Source organism: Bemisia tabaci, chromosome 1, assembly GCF_918797505.1.
Source record: "Bemisia tabaci chromosome 1, PGI_BMITA_v3".
Classification (NCBI taxonomy): Eukaryota; Metazoa; Arthropoda; class Insecta; order Hemiptera; family Aleyrodidae; genus Bemisia; species Bemisia tabaci.
The window spans coordinates 2,148,777-2,165,631 of NC_092793.1; the positions used below are offsets into that span (position 1 = coordinate 2,148,777).

Sequence of the window (16,855 nt, forward strand, 5' to 3'; positions counted from 1 at the left end):
TTACTCAAAAACTGTTGATTTTTTTCTGTCAGGAAAATGAAAAATCAGCGGAGACTTACAACGTTCCACTCCGAAGTATATTGACAATGAAATTCTCAAACCACATCTCTCTGTTTTCGACGTTTCTTACCTCTTGTCGAATTTAATATTTCACCGGAGAACTACTCAACGGCACTTTTCAATTATCTCCTTGATTTTTCTTCTCTTACCTAGTGAAGCAATTTTTGAAAAAAATTAAAGAAGTGATGTTGATTTGTTTCCTTATAAAAAAATAAAATAGAAGCAGAGACTTTAAACAGGTACGTGGTTTCGGGAGGTTCGCTGTCGATATGCAATTTTTCAATACTAGTTGTTGATAGTTTCATTTAGGTATACCGGTTGATTTTAGTAATTATTAAGATCTTACATTCATTGATTTGTCAATTACTTATAAGTTTTCCAGTTCAAAAAATCCCATCCCCTAGCAAATCAACTCAAATGAAACCTTCAAAATTTTAATTGGTTCAGGAAAAGCGCATGTCCTACTGTTGACCATCACAAGCCTTCTCTTTGCATGAAGTTTGCTGACTTTGCACACCTGCCTCGCTCGGAAGGCTTTGTTCCTCTGGATTTAGATTTGAATATTGGCTCAACTTTAGCTTGCTAATGTGTATTTTTGAAGAATGTAGAAGTTCATTTTTCAACATAAACCAGTTTTTTTCAGAGACTGCTATCCAAAAGTTTTTTTGTGAGCGTATTTTTTCTACTAAGCCTTAAGGTATATTATGATAGGAAATCAGAATTTTAACTGGCATGAAAAAGGTAGGCATTTGCTTGTAAGCTTTGGTTGGATCAATGCAATAGGTATTATTCATCGCTTTCTGGCAGAAGGCTCTTTCCCTCTGATTCAAATTTGACACAGTTAGATAGTAGGCCATGTGGTGGTATTAATTAGAGTCCCTTAATACCTAGAGTTACGACAACTCACTTTTGGTTGGGCTGAAAATGGCCTAAAAAAAAATCCAATTCTGATTGGTTCTCCCTCATGGAGTCACGAACGAGTGCACCAACATGGCGGTGACTCGAATGTGAACAAAAATAATAAAAATATTACCTAATTATGGTTTATCAAGAGTTAATTGTTATTTTCATCGGTCCAAAATGAAAACAGATTAAGAAATTATTCACAAACCAATCTCATTTTCGTAATAATTGATCAATTTTGTTGATGTTGGGTATTGTTTTGGGATGAAAGACATCGCAGGATTCCTTATCCTTATCCCTCAATATCGTTTGAACCCAATTTGTAGTCCCCAAATTTCGGGCAAAGTTCAAAAAACGAAATTTAAGGTGATTTAATTCAACCACTTAAATTTCATTTTTTTTCTTTACTTTATTCGAAATTTGGGGACTTGAAAACGCAACGTTGAACTAATTTTGAACTTACCAAGATAATGTTGAGGAAAAGTAAGGGGAAATTGGCTCATTTCGCGAGAAAATCGTATGACCTTTAAAATGACGTATTTGGGGGTCCAAAACCCCCCTTAAAATTAGTTTGAAGTAATTTCTGTGATTTTTACTGAAAAGTGCTTACAATTTGGTAAATTTTCCCGTTTTATTTTATTCTTTACGATAATTTGAACCGGAGTTATGATTTTTTGAAAAAAGGTCAAATTTGACCTTTGACCAATCATAACTCGGTCAAAAATTAAGATATTGATTTGCAATTTGCGCCAAAATTCTTAGGTTTTTATGCTCTTTCCAATGATGTATCACAAGATAGGGGTTACCTTTTGAAAAAAAAAGTCTGGGGCCCCGCGCCTCATCTGAAGGGGGACAAAAATTTTGACCTCCCCTAGAAGATGGTCCCCATTAAGATAGAAACATTCTCAAAGTTTCGTTTTTCTATCTCTAACCGTTCAAAAGTTACGAGGGGGGGGGGCGGACTTTTGGGACACCCTGTATAATGTTCCATTGTCAGGTTCTATCAAAACGGATGGCCTAGAGCCTAAATTGCCAACGCAGAATAATACTAGTTGATGGGGCTGATCGGGATGAATTGAAACTTGTGCTCAAGAATAGCGAAGAATCGCCTCGGGAGGCCATTTTGAGGTCCCGTTAAACTTTTGTTTTGACTTTTTACCATGTTTCAAACACATAGACTATTAGAAGAAATATATTTAAGCTTAAGTTTAGCTTGGCAGATGAAAACGAGTTCAAACGGCCGATCGGTGGGACTTGAAAGTAGGCCTCCGGAGCCATGAAACGTTGAAGTATTATCCTGAGCGGTCTTTTCAAGTTCCCTTGACGGTAGAATATGACGAAGTTCTACTACATTCAGCTTCTTATAGTTCATCCAGTGCAAAATTTATTCTTTAAGCGTAAAAAAAATATAATATTCTCCCGAGCATAGAACCCGGAACTTTTCAAATATGGGTGATATGCGGTGTCCACTACACCACCTCTTTAACACGTCACGTACGTCTCAATTTGAGGTTTGTCAACAAAGCATTACCAAAGTTCTAACAAAGTATAAAAATGTTAGAAGTGGAATTTTTTTGGGAAAAATATTAGCATATTTACACTCAGCGACCCAAAAAATCCCTGAAAACTCATGTTGCAAGGTATAAACATATATACCTGATTTAATGCCGCTTAGATCGGCCTATGGAACCATAGTGAGGTGACTCACACTCTGTAGGTCCGGGGTCCGATTCTCGGCCGGCCACTTATTTTTAGTGTATTTTCCGAAGGAAAGATACACTATTGCGTTCTCCCTCATGGTGGGACCTAGACCTGGGACCATGTAAAGAGCACCGATCTCGAGTCATAAATCACGATTATATATATACTAGGGGGCTACGCCCCCTGGCCGCTACGCGGCCCAACCCCCTGAAGGCGCTCCGCGCCATCAATGGGCCGCTACGCGGCCCTATTTTTACCCTCCTATCAGTGTTAGTTTTATTTTTCCCCTAAAAAATTACGATATGATGTATACTTTCATTTTCAACTTTACTTAAAATTACTTTAAAATTAAAAGGACGCGTTCTGTAATGACTGCTTGATGAAATATTGCAGTAAGACAACGAACAGTGATAGTCAGGTTTAGCGCAAGCGGCAGGGTTTTTATATGCAGGGCCGGATTTACCTACATGCCGCCCATGGGCCGCCTGTATTTTTCCTCCCCCTTCTCATTCGTTTTGAAACATCATTAGATATCGTATGCGACAGTGGTTCGATGTCATAGAGTACATAGAGTCGTAATGTAAATGGGAGAGCTGGCGTCATGTTCTGCTTAACGAACTCCGAGCCCGGTGTGTGCCGAGTTCGGGTCACTTTTTCGATACATGTTCGATCCAAAATGGCGGTATGGAATACGTGGTGATTCCTATACTCTTTGTTTAGGTACATCGGATGACCGGGTACCCGTGTATCGTGTATCGCAAACAATCGATTATGTATCGAAAAAGTGACCCGGCGTCACACAGGAGTCTCGGAATTCGGACCTGGAAAATGCTTAAAAGTGGCGCCAGCTCACCCACTTACATTACGACTCTACGTACTCTATGTTCGATGTATCGTTTGGTTCAAAACAATAGAACATTCAAACAAAAGTTTTAGGATTTAATTGGGAAAAGCTGAAAATGAGAAAATTCCTAACAATTTCACTCTTCATTGCCATTTGGTACTCGAGAGGATAAAAATTCGATCACATAAGACCCGTTACCTCAGATTTCTAAATGGACTTTTGAGGCTTTGGTTACATATTAAACCAATCGATATCAATATAATCTCACCTGTGTGATCTGTCGAATACGATCTATAAAAACCATCAAGTGAACGTGCCGGTGGGGGAGGGGTGTATGAGACGCGCTTACTCGTGTTGGGCACATTTTTTGTCAAAGCCCTGTCAACACTAACAAAAGTTCAGTTCCGTAAACCCATCCCTGTTTGGACAAGGCCCTCCATTTATAAAAAAGAACGAAAAAATTATGAAAGAACAAACATAAATGTGGTTAAAAATTTTAACTTCCGACGCCGCGCCGACTGCACTGTGTTGGCGCAATGCGTGGGGTATTCATGCAGTATTGTAGGCGCTATGCGTTTCTCGCCGATCGCTGCTGACCACACTGTTTGGCGCAATGCGTGAAGTATTTATGTAGTCTTGTAGGCGCTATGCGTTTCAAGCCGACTGCTGCTGACCGTAGTGTGTTTGACGCAATGCGTGAAGTATTCATGCAGTCTTGTAGGCGCTATGTGTTTCATGCCGATCGCCGCGCCGCTCCGTTCCAGGTTAAATTGCGAGTTTGGTTTCTCTCTTAACTCGAATAATTAAAAGTATTGTCTCTTGCATCACCAGAAAACGACAAAATTGGAAATTACTGTACATTTTCTCTCAGGAAATGAGAGATTTTGTCGCCTTTTCTCGTTTATAATTTATTTTCTGAATCCGATTGTTTTCTCTCATTTTTTGATACCTACATTCAAAAAGATTTTAAAAGCCGCCCCCTAAATTTTGCCGCCATGGGTCGCGGCCCATGTGTCCACCCCCTTAATCCGGCCCTGAGGCAAGAGGTTTAACATGTGCATATAAATTATATGCACATGTTAAACCTCTTGCTCTTTGTTGCATGCCTTTAAATTCGAAGTTCCGGAAAAGTTTTCGTATTTCCACGTTCAACTTTTGCTCTACCTATGTACAGTTACTTCATTTTACATCTACTACATGTGAGGGCATATTATCAATTGGTCGAACAGGTCCCCCGCATTCTATGAACGGCCCTTTTGCTCTCAAGATCACACTTCAAATATGTCAATTAAAGGTTCAACGTACACAAAATCATCATAAGTAGGGGGGGGGGGGGGGACCTGTTCGACCAATCGATAATATGCCCTCACGTGTAGTAGATGTAAAATGAAATAACTGCACATAGTACTAGAGTACCTATACAGGGTGATCCAAAAGTCCCTTCCACCCCCTCTAACTATTTACCTAATTGGGGTAAAGATTTGGAGCTTGGGGGATGTTCCTAGGTCAAAGGGAGCTATTTTTTTGTCCCCCTAAAAGAGCTCGATGCAAAAACGGCTTTTTTCGCCCCCCCCCCCTGGAATTTCTTCAGACTTTGTCTATTGATTACTCATACTTGAGCGCTTCTTTTCCCAAATTTTCAGACCCCCAAAAAATTTTGGGGGGGAGCTAGGAGGGGTGGAAGGCAAAACCTGTGAACCTCGATATCTCTCGAACGAAGAAAGATATCGAGGTCCGATTTGGACGAAAAATCGTCTAAAATTGCATACTTTAAGATTCTAATGGTCAAAATCCCGATATTACATTTTTAAGTCAACATATGTGCTTTTTTCCAGTTTTTAGGTCTAGAAAATTTCTTTTAAACGAAAAATTTTCAAAGATCTCAATTTTTAATTTGAACCAAAACCAGTTTTTTAAATTGTTCGTCTTTTTCCGCATCCAACGAGTGGTCCAATAAGCTGGGGAACCAAACGGTTCAGGAGTTATGATCGATTGAAGTTTCCGCTCAACGCGCGCCGACCGATTTTCGCGCGCAAAAAAGTCGGATTTGACTTTTATTAGATCAGATTGAATGTTCAAACTGAGCAAAATGCATTATTAGGGACTCTTGAGGGTCGCTGAGTTCAGAAATTACAGATACTTCCAAATAATTCACGTTTTTAAAATTACAGCTCCGTAGCGCTATTTTAGAGGCCCACTGAGCACCGACCGGCCGCTCAGTGGTCCTGTACGGAGCTGTAATTTTAAAAACGTATGCACTAAGCATTAAAGTATGCAAATTTAGACGATTTTTCGTCCAAACCGGACCTCGATATCTTTCTTCGTTCGAGAGATATCGAGGTTCACAGGTTTTGACTTCCACCCCTCCTAGCTCCCCCCCAAAATTTGTTGGGGGTCTGAAAATTTGGGAAAAGAAGCGCTCAAGTATGAGTAATCAATAGACAAAGTCTGAAGAAATTCCAGGGGGGGGGGGGGCGAAAAAAGCCGTTTTTGCATCAAGCTCTTTTCAGGGGGGCCCCCCTTGGGGGAGCAACGGACCACAATTTTTAATTTTCAAATGGGAAGACCCCCTTTGTAATAGCTCGTTTGAAAGAGCATAAAAAAAGAAAACTTTTCGCGCAAACCCGAAGTTGGTATCTCAAACCGTTTCAAAATGGCGGCCGGTTAAAGTTCAAAATGGCCGAAAACTCACACCGGTTATTTGCTGATGGATTTGCTCGAAAATCAGTGTTTAGAGATATTTTGACACGAGAAAAACGAATTTGACGTTAGATTTTCAAAAAAACCGAAATCTCCAAAATGGCCACCGGTTAAAGTTCAAAATGGCCGAAAATTGCCACCTGGGTTTTTTGCTGATTGATTTGCTTCAAACTTGGAATTTGAGGGTATTTCGGCATAAGATTAACACATTTAAACTTAAGACTTCTAAAAAAACCAATTTTTGGTCGAGGTATTCGATCCCAACTCGAGGTATATTTTGACACAAGAAAAACTAATTTGACGTTAGATTTTCATGAAAACCGAAATCTCCAAAACGGCCGCTGGTTAAAGTTCCAAATGACCAAAAATTGATTTTTTTAGAAATCTAAGTTCAAATTTGTTTATCTTATGCCAAAATACTCTCAAATTCCAAGTTTAAGGCAAATCCATCAGCAAAAAACCGAGGTGACAATTTTCGGCCATTTTAAACTTTAACCGGCGGCCATTTTGGAAATTTCGGTTTTTTTGAAAATCTAACGTCAAATTCGTTTTTCTCGTGTCTAAATACCGCTTGGCACCGAATTTCGCGCGAATCCATCGACAAATAACCGGTGTGAGTTTTCGGCCATTTTGAACTTTAACCGGCCGCCATTTTGAAACGGTTTGAGATATCGACTTCGGGTTTGCGCGAAAAGTTTTCTTTTTTTATGCTCTTTCAAACGAGCTATTACAAAGGGGGTCTTCCCATCTGAAAATTAAAAGTTGAGGTCCGTTGCTCCCCTCAAAGGGGACCCTCTGAAAATTTTAGGGGGACAAAAAAGTAGCTCCCTTTGATCTAGGAACATCCTCCAAGTTTCAAATCTTTACCTCAATTAGGTAAAAAGTTAGAGGGGGTAGAAGGGACTTTTGGATCACCCTGTAAAGGGAGAGTATGCATGGACATGTCGAAAATTTTGAGGTAAGGTGATGGAGCTCTTAGACCCCAAAAGGGCAGGCAATCTATGAATTCAAATTATCCCGAGTGATTTATAATCACAATTGTTGGGAACTGTCGTTCGTAAAGCACGTTTTTGACTTGGTTTTTGCATAAACTTATTCATTTTTGCGGAAGAATGCTTACTCATGAATTTTCTTGTCCATTTTCGTTTGATATCGAAGTCTAAAGATTGACAGTGACATTTTTCGTTTTCAAAGGTTGCCTACCCTTTTGGGCCCTAGGAGCTACATATTTCGAGCTGTCCATACTCTCCCTATATCGATAGTGAAAGTGCTGAAGTGCGTATCTCGGAAAACACGATTTTTCAGGAGAGTAAAAAAACTGTCTACATTCCTCCTTATTGTCAGTAGAAGGGCAATAATTCTCGAGGATAGCAAGAATAAGATGCTTTTTTAGTCTTCATCAATATTTTGAATAGTTTCTAGCGCTGTTAGAAAATACGGCCGAAATGCTGAGATTCGCGTTTTCGGCACTAAGAATTGACTCTTTATCATGAGATATGCATTTCTGCAATTAGTGTTTTAAACCTATTGTTGGCGGATTTTGATCTTTTATAAACTGGAAAAAGGGTTTCATGCTTACAATTCTTTATCAGAAGCTTTAGTTCGACCTCATACGGCCGGATCAAGCATTGTATGATTGGAAACTGACATTAGATTACGAGATACCTACGCATTTCTGCAATTAGTGTTTTGAGGCTACTCTTGATCATTAGGATCAAAAATAGAATTTATTCAACCTTAAAACTTATTTAGAAGCTTTAGTCGATCCAATACACTATATGAAGCATTGTTTGACCGGATTGACTCTAATAAAACTGGCCGTTGTGATGAACCGTCAGTTCAATCAGTTCATGACTGCATTGGTTCAGAGAGTAAAAATGGACATGAACGCCGCGCGTTGCTAGTAGGTAGTAGATACCTTATGAAGAAATGATACTGGAGGGCCCTCGAGTGATAATCCGCCTTCAATTACAAGCGTATGCAACATTAATGACAAGTAACAGTACCTAATCCCCCCCTTCCCTCGTCTATCGGCCTATCACCAGCATTCACTCATATTATGCATGCTGGACTGCCTGATTATCCACATTTATCCACATAAACTTTTCTTTTAGATAGATAAATGAAAACAATTGAAAACAAACATGGAACAGCTGATCAGCTGATGTGCGGTGTTGGCGGGAAACGCTGCTGAGGAGGTTTTTGCGTTTGGCCCAGATATTCCAGACCAAATTTTCATCAAAAACCAAAGTCTGTCATCGGTGTCAAACTCGCTCCTAATGTAAACAAACGAATGGAGACATAGTCCGGACATAAACAAAGCCCTCGAGATGTTCCAGACTCAATTTCTCAGCGTTAGCGTTTCTTCACCTCGACAAAAGAACTTTCGTCCGCGTTTAACATTTATCCCTTTCATAAAATCAAATATCAGTTACCCCGTTGATCTGTTCATGGTGATTTCAAGTGAAATTGCGGCGAGATACTCCAGACTCCTAATGTAAACAAAGCGGCCTGTACCTGGTCGAGATGTTCCGGACTCATTTCTTCATTTACGTTTCTTCATCTCGACCAAAGAAGTTTCTCGCGCATTCAAAGTAACATTTTCCGGTTCCATTGTTAGAGAAGAAACAAGTCATTTTGTTGTAAGTTAGGATAATATTTGTGTTGATTAAGTGGCTTGAGCATTGGACTACCTGGCTGCGCCTTGCATAGCTGCCTCTATATCAAGATGATTGGGAGAAAAGCTTACTGGTTGATGTGCGAATCTGAATCCTAAATCCCTAGGAACGGTAGTTGTGAAATCCAGACGGATGTACAATGCTAGGTACCTTGCTCCTCACTCACTTTCTCATGGATGTTCGCTGGTCTCTCCAAGGTTCTGGTTTTGCGATGCGTTGAAGCCAATGCTTTAAGTTTAGCTATAACAACCAGGCTTCGGAGATACTAATTAACAATCCTAGCAGTCACCAAATTCTCCAGCAAACCCGCATAGTTGTCTATTAACAGCTGAAGAAGCAATGGAAACCGTATTTACCTATGACAACAAGATTTTTTCCGTTGGAACTCTGATAGTAAGTATGAGGGGGAACTATCACCTTTAAGGCACGTTTCTCCATGAATTTTCTTGTTTTTTGGCATCAAACTAAGTAGAACTCAAGGAAAATGAGGCAAGACTTTACAAGTTACCATGTAAGGTTCATCTGCTGAAAAAATAGAATAAAGTCTAAAATTCCTTATGAACATCACCAAGATGGTTCTGCCACCAGCAGGTCCAATTTGTGCCTATAGCGCCTCTACAACTTTGCAAATTTGGACGTTACCTTTTGAACATTTCATCCCTTCCCTTTGAAATTACTTTGAATAAGTACACTTCACATATCACACGGGACTTTTATCCGCATATTTACTTGGCTTTATTCGCAAAGGATCTTTTAAGAAGTAAATTCTTTCGATAACTTATTGAGGATGGTCAAGTCACCAATTAGAGCCCGTCATTCCATGCCATTATTATTACAGGACTAGGTTTCTTACCTATAATTTGATGGGCACCGTGAGAATAATAGATAACCACAGTATTTGATCCGTGCCTTAAAAAATGAACTAAGGTGCCGCTAAGTAATTATTAAATGAATTTTTTATTGTTATTAATTACGGAAAAGAGGAAAAGAGAATCAGGCCGAATGCCAAAATCCAAAATTCGCAAAGTGTAGGGGCCGAACCTTCTTTGAGATTACGGGCGGCGAGCGGCAACCTGATTGGCTACGAAGATTGCCGAGCATGGCCGAAGGCCTACTCGCCGCTTGGTAGGTGTTGACGGCGGTTTGACAAACAGCAGTTTTTGGTGAAATGTGGTCCGGAATATCTGGGCCAATCTGTTCACTCTGAGGAGCGCGCGTTGTGTTTGGTTGTGCGTAAGGCGCGCCGAAAAATGAACAGGCGTGAGTCAATCGGGGCTATTTGGGAAATGCGGGTCTATTTGGGAATTAGCGGATAAAAATATTTGTTGGCAATGCTGTGCACTCCATCTGTCTCATAAAACTATTCGCGTATGGCGGCGCTATCTGCATTGATTCGAGAGTATTTCTACGTCGCCAAATAACGAATCCGATGTTTTCATGAGTGCTAGTATAACAATATTGTTTATCACTATTTTTCGTGATCTTTTGAGGTTATGTCCAACTCTTGCATCCCAGCCGGACCGACTGCTTCATTTGGCAATTTTGATTTTTCCAGTCATTTACTATCATAGTCAAGACCATATCCTGAAAATTTCAGATTTTTTTCATGAATTCTTAAGGAGTTATTAGATTTTTTCTGTGTTGGGGCAATTTGGGAAATATAGACCCTGTGCGAAGTGAGAAATCAAATGGAAGCCAAGGAGCCATTTAGAAACGTTCCGAAGAGCATAGAATCTTATCATTCATTTGTTTATTCATTTTAGATATTCGAAGATATTTTTGGGAACTTAATATACATTTTCTTGAGGGATTTTAAATTTTGTCAATACCCTGTGTTACTTTATAAAAAAATTCTATATTTTCATAATTTTTTTTAGTTTTTGTACCCAAATACATTTTTTAAAAATTAGGTTTACCTTCCCAAATAGCCCCCTGTATGAGGTTATTTGATAGCAGTTCATAACATATGGCTTTAGTACTATTTCCCAAATTGCCCCTTGATGGGGGTAATTTGGGAAAAATCTTTCAAAATTGTTTTACCCCCCCCCCCCCCCCCCAAGGGGAGGTAAAATAAGTCAACCCTAATTTCTTATGCTTTGAGGTCAGAACTTTCCAAAATGCCCTATTGTTTTGAAATTAGTGGGAGATTTCTAGTTAAAAATTCTAAAAAACTGCAAAAAATTTCCCAAATAAATATGTTAATTTTTGGCCGGAAACGGTCCCTGTCCTATATGCCTTCGCTCACTGGGTTAACTTGACACCCCAACGGAAAAAAAAAACCCTGCCCCAAGCAGAGAGTATGGAGGGTTCCTTAACATCTGTCCGCAAGCGGCAGGGTTTTATTACCTACTATTCTCTAACTCAAAAGAGGAATAAATTTCTGAAATCGGTTAATGTCTTAGAGAAAGAGAGGAGGTGTTTGCATCTTGAGGAGTGTTTACCCCGCGACGTAGATCGGTACAACGTGGCGTCGGTATTTCAGCTTAATCCAGAATTTCAAAATAAGAGAAACGGTCCATAACGTCCGATTTTTTTACTTATATCAACTCATGATGTCATTCCAAACATTTTATTTATATTAAGACTTTTTCCCGTAAGCCACACCGTCTCCAAGGAAATCGATGATAAAAATCGACGGCACCAACGTACGTCATCAAAAAAATTAAAGATGCCCGAAATGCAAACTCCGTTTTTTTTCTGTGGGTTAATATTGCATGAATGACTAAGTGAGTGTCAGTAGTTAGCAGTGCAGAATTCATCTCTCAAAAAGCTTCTTTTTCTTTCTGGGGGCCGTCCATAAATTAAGTGGGCAATGCTCCAGGTGGGAGGGGGGTCGTTGAGTAGAGCGTGACGTCATTTTGTTTTTACGTGCTAATGGATACCCTAGTAGCAGTGGCTGTTGAGAAAATTTGTAAAAAAACTCGTCAATTTTATGAGAACTTAAAATCTACTTCAAAACCACTTGAAAATTACGTAAAGAAACTCTTGAAATATTCGTATCAAAAATCCGTCGGGGGCTTTTTTTACATAAAGTTGAATACAATTTACGCATTTTTTTTTTATAAACTTTCTGTGGGCAAAAACGAGGGAAAAAAAGTGGTGAACAGAAAAGTATTGAAGGGAAAGTTGCAGCTCACAATAATTGAGGCAATAGTTTGTTGATTTTTACGTAAATTTTACGTTTTCTTTTAATTAAAATAGATAACCCTATATTTTTATTTAACAGAATCCCCTAAAATGGTTTCCTATAACGAGTATTTTAAGAGTTTTTTTCTTAAAATTTACAAACTCTAAAAATTAACTAGTTTTTTACATTTTTTTGACAACCTTTTGTAGAATTTTTTTTAAGAACCATCGCTACTAGGGTAGGGACCACGTCACAAAAGCATTAAGGGGTTGGGGGTCAAAAATGCCGAAAAAATGCGTTAGGTACGTAAGTAATTTATGAACGCTCCCTAATGCCGATAGCCAATTATTTTCTGCTGTCACCTAGCTATCTGATAATAATCTCTGAGGAGCTTGCTCTCTACAACAGCAACTTTAAGTCAACTGTTAGAAGTAAAAGTTATTTTTTATTTTTCGAGACAGACATATTTTTTGTATGTTTTCTTGTTTGTTTATTCTGGAAGCGACAAAGGTCAGACGGTCTGCTACCAATGAACCCACCATCAACAGTTGGAATCGGAGTAAACTTGCGGTCAAAGGACAACAGCAGTAGTCTTGCATCATCAACAAAGGAAGGAATTGCCAAGAAGAAATGAGTCCTAGAAAAAATCACGCGTATTCCGTAAGCCCCTTCTTTTCTTTGATGTCCTCTCTTTTTTAATTTTTCTATGAGAGTGAAGTTTCTATTTGCTAGCATAAGTGACTATGACATTAACAGTCCATAGTTTGTGCTAGCTTCAAGTATCTTCATTGTAACTGGAGCATTGAATCTACAGTCAAATAGAGTCAAAGATGATCTGGAGTAGCAAAGTTCAACGGGACAAAGCAGTTTTAAAAGTCAAATTTGCCCTGGGGCCTAGAGGTTTGTCAGTTATTTTTCCTTGATGTAATGAGTGAAAAAACTTTTAAGTACTCTTTGTTCTTTTGGTCATCATACTCTAAAAGTTGATAATGAGAAGAACAATAATGGGTCTGTTCCACCTATTTTTTTTAAATTCATTTTCTAATAGTGTGCATTATTCTAAGCTTAATGAATTTTTCCCAGAATTTTTTGACCCCCCAAGCACCCCAAAAAAGCTCCTGAAAGTTCAAACATTTTTAGTGGGAAAATTTAAAACTACAAATGGCGGGAGAGTGTAGCCATTGTGTGACGTCACAGCCAGTACCCTACGTTTGTTTATTTTACAATTACATGAATTTACCCATGAGGAAGCAAGAGGCAAATTTTCAAAAGGAATTATCAGACTGTTGGAGGCCGTATTCATCAAATTTTTTTGCGATAAGAACATCCACGGAAACTTACGAATCGCATCCGATGATGTACTTATCTCCGATGTATCAAAGCGTGTCACGAAAGTGAGGTTATGTTTACGATCTTTTCTGGGATACATACAAGTCCTATTTTTATGGCAAAACTCTCATATAATGTAGTTTTAGGTTCCTTATTCGTAGAAACTAGCTGCCGTGGCATGATGCAGCTTTCTGAATCTAATTCATTGGATATTGGATCCTTAGATTCTACTTTTTTGCATGAAATGTGTCTCGCTCGGCTGCACTAGCTAACTAGCTGAGGGATCAACGTAATCTCATTTGAGCATATTTATTTGTTTAAATCTGTCTGCTCATAAATAAATTAGTTGAACATACTATCAATTTTATATTAGGTGAGATTCTACGGCAACCAAGCACCAACTATGAACTGTTGGTGGTCCTTGATCACCCACCTGGTTGAGGAGTTACCCCTCCGTTTAATCCAGTGCCTGTTTGGATGAATGTATGGTATCTTGGTAATGTAGAATTTGCTCGTACATTTTCTATTGCTTCATCTGAAAATGCCTAAAGAGCTGATTTTGAGTATTTTTATGATTTTTTTCTGCCATGGGAAATAGTATGAGAATAGATTTAAAAGTGAGAAAATGCACCGCCTTGTGACGTCATCAGGCGGCATTTGCCATTTAAACGCATGTATTTTAGCAGATTAGATCATTTTGTCATATCACCTCCAATATTTGTTCAATTTATGAACCAAGGGTATTCTCGTGCTCAGCTCACTTGGTTGCGTTCCTTTATACACAGAATTCATCAAATTTCAGACACCTGCAAATTATTCATTACATATCGACGGTGTCAGTCGGCAATCACATAACTCGTTTGCGGTGTCTGAAAATCTCCACCGCTATGTTAATTTTTTAAAGGAGAAAAAATTGACATCATTCCTTGAAGTTTTTGCAAAATTTTCCTCGCACAAAGGAGAAAAATTACGGCAGTTTTAAAGAAATGCCGTTGAGCAGTTTTCCGTTTAAAAAATAAAGTATGACAGGAAGTCTGCGACGTCGCAAATCGAGTTATGTGATTGCCGACTTACACCGTCGATATACCTAATTATGAAAAGAGTATGTACAAAAACTATATATACAGTTATGATATCGGGGGCAAATAGGTATTTAAGTCAGTAGTTCCCAACATATTTCTAAAACTTTTAATGAAAGATAGCCGTCGCAGTGAGCGAGATACAGATCAGGAATACCTTACTCATACATCATATGCAGTGAATTACTGGGACAATCAGTCATCATTAAGAGTCAAATAATGGATACAAACTTGGTTTTACACCATACATCCAATACTTGCGTTGATGTGTTTGAGCAAAAACGGGTAAATATAGCATTAACTTGACCAGCGGAACCCCCTTGAGAGAGACCTAACCTCACTTTCGGGACTTCCTTAGAAGTATTAAGCGTTAATATGATGCGATTTTAGAACACCCGTTGATGCAGTTGTAAAGTAGAGGATGTGAAGAACTGATGACTGTAAGAAAATTTTGTAAAATGAGTCACAAATTGACCTAAACTCGTTACAGAAAAACGACTTTAGATTCCTTATGGGGAAACAGGTGCATCGAAACGGCGGGAAAGGAGCATACTGGTTGTGACGTAGCCGACCAATGAGAGGCCTCCGTTGGAATTTTGAGCTTTATTTAGCTTTTGCAACTTTAATATCGAACCAAGAGTGTTTTTGACCCCATCATCCGTCTTTTCGTGAAAATTTACCTATGAATAGCTCATTATTTTCCAAATCCCTCCCGAGTGCAACAGACCCATTGTCTTGTAACGAATTCCATTTATCCATAGAATAATATATAGCTTCGCTATAAGAAGAGCCACGGCAATTTCTTCAATAGAACAGTGTTTTCAATGACCTTGAACGATGTCGGTTAACCATGTCATTATTGTTTGTCAGGAATCTCGGTTAGCCATTCTCGGAAGTTGACTGCCTTCTTGTAATCTTTCCTAGGCTCAGTATGGAACGCCGTTAGTGTCAAAACCCTTTTCTTGCGCGCGCGGAATTTTTTCTGGCGCGCGGAATATTTTTTCGGCGCGCGGAAAGAAAAACCCCGTTTTCGATGAAAATCTCTGAATTTCCGGATTCCGCGCCGGTTTTCGATATATTTGCGCCGTTTGTGTCAAAACTATTTTTGTCGGCGCGCCGCTTCAAATCTGTTCCGCGCGCGGAATTTTCGATATATCGATTCCTGCCCGCCGATCGTGTCAAAACTGTTTTTTCCGGCGCTGCACCAGAAAATAATTCCGCGCGCCACTTTTTCGATATATCGATTTTTCTGCGCGCGGAGAATATTATGAACCTAATAGAAAAAAGTTATAATGGAGTAATTTATAATTGACTAATACCTGAAAAAGATGGTCAACGTAAAGCAGCGTGAAGTTTATACAGCTACTACTTAAATGAACTAATAAAGCAATGAGTGGGAATTTGAATATGAACTGTTTTTTCCGGTGCTGCACCAGAAAATAATTCCGCGCGCCACTTTTTCGATATATCGATTTTTCTGCGCGCGGAGAATATTATCTCTCTTTTGAACGATTTCCATTAAACCGTTGGAGGGGAAAAAGTGCAGTGTTGCCGATAATTTAAATTTATTTATTCCTGAATCCAGAAAGTTTGCTCTATTGAATTTGTTCATATTCAAATTCCCACTCATTGCTTTATTAGTTCATTTAAGTAGTAGCTGTATAAACTTCACGCTGCTTTACGTCGACCATCTTTTTCAGGTATCAGTCAATTATAAATTACTCCATTATAACTTTTTTCTATTAGGTTCATAATATTCTCCGCGCGCAGAAAAATCGATAAATCGAAAAAGTGGCGCGCGGAATTATTTTCTGGTGCAGCGCCGGAAAAAACAGTTTTGACACGATCGGCGAGCAGGAATCGATATATCAAAAATTCTGCGCGCGGAACAGATTTGGAGCGCCGCGCCGGAAAAAACAGTTTTGACACAAACGGCGAGCAGGAATCGATATATCGAAAATTCCGCGCGCGGAACAGATTTGAAGCGGCGCGCCGACAAAAATAGTTTTGACACAAACGGCGCAAATATATCGAAAACCGGCGCGGAATCCGGAAATTCAGAGATTTTCATCGAAAACGGGGTTTTTCTTTCCGCGCGCCAGAAAAAATTCCGCGCGCGCAAGAAAAGGGTTTTGACACCAACGGCGTTCCATAGGCTCAGGTCGGTTAACGCAGCAAAATATATCTGGGAAGTGAATTTGCTTATTCCGTCAGTATATTTGGCGAAAGATGTCTATGAAAGCGTCAATTGCAAAAAGAAAAGTTTTATTTCTCGTGCATTGCGCGAATATTTGGTGAAAGAGCTGCAAAGATTACAGAGATTATCAACGTCGGTCGAGCACTTCAATGTCATTCGTAGACCTGTTGTAGATTCTTTCACGTAGCGCTTCTTATATCACAGCTAGTATAATTCTTCTACAGGGTGGCCCAGACC

At 39.2% G+C, this 16,855-nt stretch overlaps 1 protein-coding gene across 1 annotated transcript in view; it reads left to right on the forward strand.

Moving 5' to 3' along the window:
• LOC109037215 (casein kinase I) overlaps positions 1-15,721 on the forward strand; it is an 81,995-nt gene extending 66,274 nt beyond the window's left edge. The window contains exon 10 of the mRNA XM_072299987.1: positions 12,516-15,721. Coding sequence (XP_072156088.1) covers positions 12,516-12,647 — 132 coding nt within the window. The 3' untranslated portion in view covers positions 12,648-15,721. The remainder of the gene's footprint in view (positions 1-12,515) is intronic.
• The last annotated feature ends 1,134 nt before the right edge of the window (positions 15,722-16,855 follow it).